Source organism: Lucilia cuprina, chromosome 4 (genome assembly GCF_022045245.1).
Source record: "Lucilia cuprina isolate Lc7/37 chromosome 4, ASM2204524v1, whole genome shotgun sequence".
NCBI classification, from domain to species: Eukaryota; Metazoa; Arthropoda; class Insecta; order Diptera; family Calliphoridae; genus Lucilia; species Lucilia cuprina.
The window spans coordinates 91,782,361-91,792,360 of NC_060952.1; the positions used below are offsets into that span (position 1 = coordinate 91,782,361).

Genomic DNA, 10,000 nt, shown 5'->3' on the forward strand with positions numbered 1-10,000 from the left:
TTCAGTTCTAGTTCAGTTCTAGTTCAGTTCTAGTTCAGTTCTAGTTCAGTTCTAGTTCAGTTCTAGTTCAGTTCTAGTTCAGTTTTTGTTCAGTTCTAGTTCAGTTTTTGTTCAGTTCTAGTTCAGTTCTAGTTCAATTCTAGTTCAGCTCTACTTCAGTTTTAGTTCAGTTCTAGTTCAATTCTAGTTCAGTTCTAGTTTAGTTCTAGTTCAGTTCTAGGTCAGTTCTAGTTCAGTTCTAGTTCAGTTCTAGTTCAGCTCTAGTTCAGCTCTAGTTCAGTTGTACTTCAGTTTTAGTTCAGTTCTAATTCTAATTCAGTTCTAGTTCAGTTCTAATTCAGTTCTAGTTCAGTTCTAATTCAGTTTAAGTTCAGTTCTATTTCAATCATAGTGATTAATTTTTCTCAAAGTATAAAAAAAACTACCGCTAGTGTCATATGACATTAGTATATTTTAATGTAGTTGGCAACTCCAACATATGCAAAATACACAAACAACTGCACTTAGCAGCTGTTTAGTATAAACAATGTTTTTTACTCTTGTTGTTTTTGTTGTCAAGTCATATTTTTGCAAAAAAAAAAAAAACAATAGAATTTCGAGCAAAATATAGGATGTAATAAGAATTTTTGCAATTTTAGTTAGATAAATTGAAAAATAGTTTAAAAATTAAAAATAAACTTATAAAACAAATACAATTTTATTAAAACTATAAACAAACAATCAAAAATCAATAAGAACCTTTCTAATTAACGTCCATGTGATGAAATTATAAAAGAAAACAACAATAATCCCTCAAGTAACTTATGGGAGTAACCATGACAACATTGTGCGTTGGTGGGTGTCATAAACAAATAGAATTTTCTACTTAATTAACGCGATTGAAAAAAGGAAAAACTTACGAAACAAAGAAAAGCTGAATCTCTTAGAAAAATGTTATTTTTAGATAAATTTTTACCTTTAATATTTGTCTATATACGACCATTTATCAAATGGTTCCTGCACACTTTCACCCGCCTATGTGAACTGCAGCGCATTTGTTATGGAGCTCAGGCTGGCGCCAGCCGCACCAAACAAGTGGAAAGATCTTTGTCGCTCTCCAAACAAATGGAAATTAAACAATTGTTAAGGGAGCTGGATGAGGCGGCGGAACATTGTAATGAAGAGGAATTAAGACGTTTTCCGCCGCAAGCTATTGCTGTAGTGCAGAGAGTGAAACATATTAAATCACGTATACATCCAGATTTTAGTGCCTTATTTGGAGCTTGTGTTTTACAAATATGGAGTTACAAACATTTAATGCATGAGGTGGAGCGTTTGAGATCCGAAGCCTACGATTCGGATAATTTGGATCATGAGCACAAGTTGTTGGAATTGTGGAAATATCTTATGCCGAAAGAACCTTTGGATGGTAGAATCTCCAAGCAATGGCAGGAAATAGGTTTTCAGGTACGTTTTTTTTTGTTATAAAAACTAAAGTAAACTAACTTAATGCGGCTTTTAGGGCGATGACCCAAAAACCGATTTTCGCGGCATGGGCATGTTGGGCTTGGAAAATCTACTCTATTTTGCCCGTGAATATCAAGAAGCTGCCCAGCATGTGCTGCTACACTCCATGCATCCAACTTTAGGTTATACCTTTGCCATTGTTGGTATTAATTTAACTGCCATGGCCTATCGTCTGCTGAAATCGGGCGAAGCTAAAACACATTTTTACAATGTCTCACAGGCCACAAAACAACCTTGTTCTCTAACGCAATTTCACAAATTCTATTGTTATTTATTATTTGAATTTGATCGTTTCTGGTTGGAATCTGAACCGACGAATATTATGGATTTTCGTGAAATTTATCAAAGTTTTGAAATAACCATCATGGAGGCTTTACAACGTGATAACACTGTGTTTAAAACTAATTTGGTAGTGGAGGAGATTTAGTTGTAAAATTTCGAAATTGTTTAAAATCTAAAGTAATTAGTAAATTATATAGTAAAGTGATTTATTATTTCTTTTTGCTATTTTAAATGAGAGTCTGTTTTCGGGGAAAAAAATATGGAAGCTTTATGTGTGTAAAAATTGAATTATTGTAAAAATTTTTGAAATAAATTGCATTTGTAAGTGAAAAGAGTTTTTTTATAATAAAAAAAATTTAATTAAAAATGGTTTGTGTCTTCGCTTAGTTTGTTTTTTTTTTGCTAAATTGTAATTTATTTCAAGTTTCACATTAATTCTGCATTAGTTTGAAATTCAATTTTGCTTTGATTCGGAATTACTTCAGCAGGTTCTAATTCAGTTTTGGCTTAATTCTGAATAGGTTCTGTATTAATTCCACTTTATTTTACTTCAGTTCTAGATCAGTTCTTGTTAAGTTCAGTTTATGTCTATATTACCTCTAGTTCAGTTTTAGTCCAGTTTCAGTTTAGCTCAAGTTCAAGTTTAGTTCAGTATTATTTCGGTTTTACATCAGTTCTAGTTCCGTTAAAGTTCAGTTCTAATTGAGTTGTAGTTCTGTTCTTACTCAGTTTAAGTTCTATTACAGTTACAGTTCACTTCTAGTTCAGTTTTAGTTCTGTTCTCGTTCACTTCTAGTTCAGTTCTAGGTCAGTTATAGTTCACTTCTAGTTCAGTTCTATCACAGTTCTAGTACAGTTTGAGTTCTCTTCAAGTTCAGTTCTGCCACACTTCTGGTTCACTTCAAGTTCGGTTCTAGGTCAGTGGTGGTTCAGTTCTATCACTGTTCTATTACAGTTACAGTTCACTTCTAGTTCAGTTCTAACACAGTTCTTGTTCAGTTTTAGTTCTGTTCCCGTTCTGTTTTAGTTCTAGTTCAGTTCTAGGTCAGTTATAGTTCAGTTCAAGGTCAGTTATAGTTCACTTCTAGTTCAGTTCTATCACAGTTCTAGTTCAGTTTTAGTTCAGTTCTAGGTCAGTTATAGTTTACTTCTAGTTCAATTCTATCATAGTTCTAGTTCAGTTCTATCAAAGTTCTAGTTTAGTTCTATCACAGTTCTAGTTCATTTTGAGTTCTGTTTTAGTTATGTTCTTTTTTAGTTCTAATACGCTTTTAGTGCAGTTCTAAGTCAGTTTTAGTTCAGTTCTATCACACTTCTAGTACAGTTTGAGTTCTTTTCTAGTTCAGTTCTGCCACACTTCTGGTTCACTTCAAGTTCGGTTCTATGTCAGTTTGAGTTCAGTTCTATCACTGTTCTAGTTCAGTTTTAGTATTGTTATAGTTCGCTTCTAGGTCAGTTCTAGTTTGCTTCTAAATCAGTTTGAGTTCTGTTCTATCACAGTTCTAGTTCAGTTCCATCAAAGTTCTAGTTTAGTTCTATCACAGTTCTAGTTAATTTCTATGTCAGTTCTAGTTCGTTTCTACTTCAGTTCTAAATCAGTTTTAGTACAGTTCTAGTTCATTTGAGTTCTGTTTAGGTCAGTTCTATGTCAGTTTGAGTTCAATTCTATCACAGTTCTAGTTCTGTTCTAGTTCAGTTTTAAGTCAGTTTGAGTTCTGTTCTATCACAGTTCTATTACAGTTCTAGTTCAGTTTTGTTCTGTTCCAGTTAAGTTTCAATTCACTTCTAAGTCACTTTTAGTTCTAGTTCAGTTCTGTCACATTTCTAGTTTTAATTTAGTATGTCAGTTTTAGTTCAGTTCTATTACAGTTCTAGTTCAGTTTTAGTTCAATTCTATCACAGTTCTAATTCAGTTCAGTCACACTTCTAGTTTAGATCTAGTATGTCAGTTTCAGTTCTATCAGAGTTCTAGTTCAGTTCTATTACAGTTCAAGTTCAGTTTTAGTTCAGTTCTAGTTCGTTTCTAGTTCAGTTCTAAGTCACTTTTAGTTCAGTTCTATCACAGTTCTAGTTCAGTTCTGTCACACTTCTAGTTTAGATCTAGTATGTCAGTTCTAGTTTAGTTCTATAACAGCTCTAGTTCAGTTTGAGTTCTGTTCTAGATCAGTTCTAGTTTAGTTCTGTAACAGCTCTAGTTCAGTTTGAGTTCCATTCCAGTTCAGTTCTAGTTAAGTTCTTTTTTAGTACTAGTTCGCTTTTAGTTCAATTCAAAGTCAGTTTTAGTTCAGTTTGAGTTCTGTTCTAGTTCAATTCTAGTTTGCTTCTGGTGACTTTAAGTACAGCTCTGCCACACTTCTAGTTAAGTTCTAGTTCGTTTCTAGTTCACTTCAAGTTCAGTTCTATGTCAGTTTGAGTTCAGTTCTAGTTAAGTTCTAGTTCAGTTTTTGTTCAGTTCTAGTTTAGTTCTAGTTCGTTCACTTCAAGTTTAGTTCTAAGTCTGTTTTAGTTCAGTTCTATCACAGTTCTAGTTCAGTTCCATCAAAGTTCTAGATTAGTTCTATCACAGTTCTAGTTCGCTTCTAGTTCAGTTCTAGTACAGTTCGAGTTCAGTTTGAGTTCTGTTCTAGTTCAGTTCGCTTCTAGTTCACTTCAAGATCAGTTCTATCTAGTTTTGTTCTAGTAAAGTACTAGTTAAGTTCTAGTTTAGTTCTTGATCAAGTCTAGTTCAGTTCTAGTTTAGTTTTATTTCAATTCTAATTCATTTCTAAAAGAAAATCTCTTTTATTTTTTATTTGCTTTTTCGTTTTTAAATTTTTATTTATATCTTTTTTTTGTTGTTGTTTTTTTTTGTTAAACTTTGTGTTTTATATTCTGGGTTTTATACTTTATATAGTTAAATATATAAATATGTATCTGCGTTATAGATTTTAAGTTTTATTTAAATATTTTTTATGCACTTTTTTCAAGTATTTGGCAAATACGCCTTTAAATTTGAAACGTATTAAAAGAAATTTAAGAGAGATAGAGAGAGAGAGAAAGGGAGTATTAAATATATTATGTAAATATAAAATATAAAATTATTAATCAAAAAAAAAGTAAAAATAACTTAAACTTAAAAAAAAAACAAATTACAAATTAATACTTTGACATTTTTATATAAAGGAAACATAAGATTGAGCGGCTGGTAAGTAGAGTTTTTAACTTCCTCTACTAAACTGAGTTTTTTTTTCTTTTTTTAAATTAAGTCTTTTATTTACTATTAAATAAAATTAAATTTAAAAATAATAATCTATATATTTTTATTTTACTTTGAAAATAAGGAATGTTTAAAAAAAAATTGGCATTTTTTAAAAAAATTACTTTAAATTCGTGTTACAACATAAAATCACCATTAAATGCAAGAAAGTTACATTTTTTATAAAAAAAAAAAAACAAAAAATATAATAAAATATCACTTTAAACTGAGATTTATAATAAAACAATTATTTAAACAAAACAAAATGAAAAAAACAAAATTCGAACTGTTTCTGTTGTGGAAAACTTGAGTTATGTTCAAGTTGTAATTAATTATAATTTTTACTTAATTATAATTATTAAATAGATTTTTTTTTTGTTAATTTCTTAGCAGCAAGCTTGTGTTTTTTTTTTTTTTTTTGTTTTAAGAGACAATTGTGTGTTGTTTTTAATCGTAAAAATTGTTTTCGTTTTTCTTCAAGTATAAAAAAAAAATCGTTTTTGTTTTTTTTATCATCAGCATCACATTAATTTCATTCCAGCAAGTTTTTCTTTAAAATTTTCTTCACTTAACGATAGAATTTAACCTCAGCTTCTACACAATCCTTCATCAATTCATCCAATTCCTCATTGACTTCAGGATGTTCGGCCAAATAGGCTGAAACTTCCTCAACACAAGCTGCCTCTAATGCTTTCAAATGTTCCAAAGAGGCCGGCTTACGTTGTCCATGTAATTTGTGCAATAATGTTATTTCATTATCAGCTGGCACTTTAGTGAGTGGTGATATTTTGGGTTGTGGTGCAAAGACGAATGGTTTAAATACCGATTCGTTGGCATTGGGTGTTGCCGTAAACCAATGACATGAAATGCCATTATTACACAAAACAAAAACAGTGGCTGAACGTGAAGAGGCCGCGTTGGCCGAAGAGCGTAGTGTTTCGAACATACTGGTTAGTGAATAGGAGCCATCGTCGGAAGGTTCATCACCACTCCAATCGGTGGAGGAGTTGGGAGAACTGTCAAAACAGGCTGCAAAGTTAAGGTCGCCCTGGTGGTTTGGAAGGAATAGAGAAAAATTAATAATTAAAGTAAATTTTTTTAAAATCAAGTTTTTTTAAAAGCATTTTCTGTTAGTTTCTTAAAAGTTTTTTGTAAAAGCTTCTTAAAAGTTTTTTAGGTTTTCTTAAAAGCTTTTTGTAAAAGTATCTTAAAACTTTTTTAAGCACCCTAAAAGCTTCTTAAACGTTTTTTTTTTGTAAAAGCTTTTCCGTTTTCCTTATAAGCTTTTTGTGAAAGCATTTTAAAAGTAATTCCCGAAAGCTTCATAAAGCTTTTTTAAAACATTTTTTGTGAAAACATCTAAAAAGCATTTCCTGAAAGATTCTTAAACGTTTTTTGTAAAAGCTTTTCAAAGCTTTTTGGTTTTTCTTAAAAGCATTCTATAAAAACATATTAAAGCCTTCTTTAAAGTATCTTAAAGCTTTTTTAATCATCTTAAAAGCTTTTTATATGCTTTTTGTGAAAGCTTTTTAGGGTTTCTTTAAAGCTTTTTGTGAAAACATCTTAAAAGAATTTCCTGAAATATTCTTAAACGTTCTTGTAAAAACTTTTTGATTTTTCCTAAAAGCTTTTTATAAAAGCTTTTTAAACTATCTGAAAGATTTTAAAAACATCTTAAAAGCTTTTTGTAAACTTTTTTAAACGTTTTTGTGAAAGCTTTTTAGGTTTTCTTTAAAGCTTTTTGAGAAAGCATCTTAAAAGCATTTCCTGAAAGATTCTTAAACGTTTTTTGTAAAAGCTTTTTGGTTTTTCTTAAAAGCTTTTTATAAAAGCATCTTTAAGCTTTTTTAAAGCAACTTTAAAGCTCTTTGTAAAGCTATTTAAACGTTCTTCAAAGCTTTTTGTGAAAGCACATTAAAGCTTTTTTAAAGTTTTATTTTTTAACTTTTTTAATTGAAAGTGTATTTTGAAAGCTTTTTAAAAGTTTTATATGAAAGTTTTTTAGTTTTTCTTCAAAGCTTATTAACTATATTTTAAAGAAAGCTTTTAATTAAAAGTAAATTTTTAAAAAACTTTTAAATGAAAATGTTTTACGTCGAATGCATTTAAGAAAACTTTTTTAAATAAATAAATTTCAGCAAAAGCTTTTTGTGTATAAAGTTTTTATATAAAAAAAGCTTTTTTATAGAGTTTTTTGTAAAAAGCCTTTACTTGAAAAAAGCTTATTTGTGAAATGGAAAAACTATTTTAATTTTATATTTTATAGAAAGCTTTCCAGTAAAAAGCTTTTATATTAAATTTTGTGGATAGCTTTTAAGTAAAGACCGGTTTTTATCGAATGCTAATAAGTGAAAGAGCTTTCTGTAGAAAGCTTTCACATGAAAATCTTTCATAAGCTAATCACTGAACATTAATACAACACTTCTATTAACACTTCTGTTAACATTTGAATGTAAACTTTATAAAACTTATGTTAATCTTACAGAATCTCGTATGTTAATAGCTCAATAAAAATCTATCCACCTATCTAACTACATACATACATGCAATCAAACATCTGAATCATCTTTTTCGGCACTATGTTAACTCACCTCACCATCCCAACAGCCCAAAGTCTTCAAAGCATCAGACAAACCCTCTATGGATTTGTCAATAGTGGTGGTCACAGCCAAACCATCACTGGGCAAATGATGATAGCCAGAGGTTAATTGCTGAGCAGCCCACAATTTGCCGGCACAACTAATTAACCAGACCTGAGAAGGATCACAGACAATTAAACTGAATTTGGTGTCATCATGACCGTGCTGTGCGACCAATTCGCCCACACGATCTACAGCTGCTTCGGCGGACTCAGCAGTAGCCAATGACAAACGCACTACATCAAAAGCGGATAAATCACATTCAGCATCATTGCTCCAAGTAATGGCCACACTAAGATTACGTTCATTCGAACCGCAATCACCACCCCAGACACCAGGTTTAGGTTTTTGCAAAATTACACGTAAAGCTGAAGCAGCATCTGCCACCAAGTCATTCTAGTATAATATAATAAAAGAGAACATTAGATATTTAATTTTTAAGGGAACATAAACTAAAAGCTGTACCTTGCCCTCTAGGGATTCGGAATTATCATAAAAGAAGACTTCTTGGGCCACACCCACCAAACTTTCATTTTCAGCATTACGTCCTAAGATGACAGTATCCGTGGCACAATTTGGTGGCATAACAACAAAACAATTACCTTGAGAACTCATTATGTTTTTTTATTCAATTTCAAAACTCTTAATGCACCAAGAAAAGTTTGGAATAAGAAAAAATCTTCTTCCGCAAAAAAAATTGATTTTTCTCAATCAGCAGCTGCCAACGTCAACGACCCAACAAATATTTAGACACAAACACTCGCACACAGAGGCACTTACACAAATACTAGACAGGAAATGCAGCCAACTTTTTTTTGCAAGGAATTGTTGGCAAATTTACTGGAATATCTTTAGAAATTTTAGAAAAATTATGTTTTATTTAAGAGTTTTTCTTTTAAATTTCTTAATTATCTTGTGTTATATGCACCTTTTTTCTATGTCTCTGCGTCTGTGTATAATAATTAATGACAAATTTTTTACTTTCAAATCAGCAAAAAGGGTGTTTTGTACAGCGTTGCCGTTGTGTTAATAACAAAGTCACAATTTGACTCTTTCTCCAGTACCTTGCCACTTTTTTAATTAAATTTGCGATATTTTTTTTCCACAAGATAAAAGTTCATATGTTCATATGACTAGGAAATGTCACTATAAAATTTCAGAAAATTTTTTGTTTTATATAGAAATTTTTCCATAGAAAACTGTAAAGATGTATATTTTATACCTAGAAACAAATTTTTTTAACATTACCATCCCTGAATCAGCAGTTTATAATCAAAGTTGCTAATACTGCAATTTAAGAAGAAAACGCATCATTAACATTACTTATTAATAACCTATCACAGCAGGGATGGTAATTGACATAAATGTAAAAAAAAATGTTTTCGAAAAATACTACATACATTTGTACATAACTGTTCTATAAAAGTATAATAAAACTGCATTTTATATCCTATATAATGTTAATTAAGTTAAAACTTCTATTAATTCCATGTAAATCTGTTTAATGTATGGCATAAATTTTATGACAAAAGTCTAACTACATTAACACTTCCAACCCTGCCATACTGCGTAAAATAGAAACATTGACTAGTTTTTCATTTCTCATTAGCGAATCAAGTGCGTTGTGAAAATGGTGCAAAGAAATTTTTATAAATATTTCTAGAAAAAACAACAATTTCAAACAAAAACTAAATAAGAAATATAATTTAAACAATAATTTACCATATACAAATAAAATTAACTAAAAAATAGTGAAATTTATAAAGAAAAACTTAAAAGAAAAAAATCTAAAAAGAAGAAAAAAAATTTTTCCCGTCTATTGCCAAAAGGGTATGTTCAGTGTGTTTTGTTAAAGCAATTATATAGCCATCTCTTTTGCACCCACATCATATCCAATAAGAATTGACAAAAAGTGTTTTTTTAATGGAGTGTATGTGTTTGTTTGTGCGTTTGCCTATACATGTGAAAATGCAAAGTGTATTTTTTTTCTGAATTGTTTTTGATTACACAGTTTTTTTTTTCTTGGTCTCTTTCACCTTCCTTTTCTTCTTTATTTCTATATAGAAGAAAATACTTAACGTCTACGTAGAAGAAAAGAACAAAATAAGAATTTTAAGAACATTGACGTGAGTGAGTGCTGGTTTTAACTAAAAAGGGATTTTTTAATAAAATTCCTTAAATAATTTAAAGAATACATTTCAATAACTAATTAAAACTAATAGAAATAGTATTTAAAAGCAAATTAAATACAAATTTGAAGAGAAAAAAGTGTACAGAACAAGTGAAAATTTTGTAAAAAGTGTGTGTGTGTGTTTGCAAGCTGGAGAAAATCAATAAA

General features: G+C 30.1%; 3 protein-coding genes across 3 annotated transcripts in view; 2 read left to right on the forward strand and 1 right to left on the reverse strand.

The window, feature by feature from the left end:
* Nucleotides 1–586: 586 nt before the first annotated feature.
* LOC111678422 (ELMO domain-containing protein 2) lies at nt 587–2,118 on the forward strand. The gene is made up of 2 exons (XM_023439768.2): nt 587–1,446; nt 1,502–2,118. The coding sequence occupies exons 1-2, from the start codon at nt 931–933 to the stop codon at nt 1,931–1,933; spliced, it is 948 nt and encodes a 315-aa protein (XP_023295536.1). The 5' UTR covers nt 587–930; the 3' UTR covers nt 1,934–2,118.
* A 2,505-nt stretch (nt 2,119–4,623) lies between these two features.
* Nucleotides 4,624–8,747, reverse strand: LOC111678414 (secernin-3). Its single transcript, XM_023439761.2, has 4 exons — nt 8,591–8,747; nt 8,128–8,511; nt 7,615–8,058; nt 4,624–6,071 (listed from the first exon to the last, which is right to left on the reverse strand). The coding sequence occupies exons 2-4, from the start codon at nt 8,275–8,277 to the stop codon at nt 5,592–5,594; spliced, it is 1,074 nt and encodes a 357-aa protein (XP_023295529.2). The 5' UTR covers nt 8,278–8,511; nt 8,591–8,747; the 3' UTR covers nt 4,624–5,591.
* A 530-nt stretch (nt 8,748–9,277) lies between these two features.
* Nucleotides 9,278–10,000, forward strand: part of LOC111678413 (serine-rich adhesin for platelets) — a 56,931-nt gene continuing 56,208 nt past the window's right edge. Inside the window, 2 exon segments of the mRNA XM_046949846.1 lie at nt 9,278–9,492; nt 9,727–10,000. The exon segment at nt 9,727–10,000 is cut by the window's right edge and continues 26 nt beyond it. The gene's annotated coding sequence lies outside the window, so the exon portion shown is untranslated.

What these genes read in the sequence shown, in the direction of transcription:
- LOC111678414 (XM_023439761.2), bottom strand. Translation starts at nt 8,277, where the DNA reads ATGAGTTCTCAAGGTAATTGTTTTGTTGTTATGCCACCAAATTGTGCC. An exon ending in CCGAATCCCTAGAGGGCAAG is followed by an intron (nt 8,059 to 8,127) that starts GTACAGCTTTTA and finishes ATATTATACTAG; the next exon opens with AATGACTTGGTGGCAGATGC. An exon ending in TGGGCTGTTGGGATGGTGAG is followed by an intron (nt 6,072 to 7,614) that starts GTGAGTTAACAT and finishes CCAAACCACCAG; the next exon opens with GGCGACCTTAACTTTGCAGC.
- LOC111678422 (XM_023439768.2), top strand. Translation starts at nt 931, where the DNA reads ATGTTATTTTTAGATAAATTTTTACCTTTAATATTTGTCTATATACGA. An exon ending in GGCAGGAAATAGGTTTTCAG is followed by an intron (nt 1,447 to 1,501) that starts GTACGTTTTTTT and finishes TGCGGCTTTTAG; the next exon opens with GGCGATGACCCAAAAACCGA.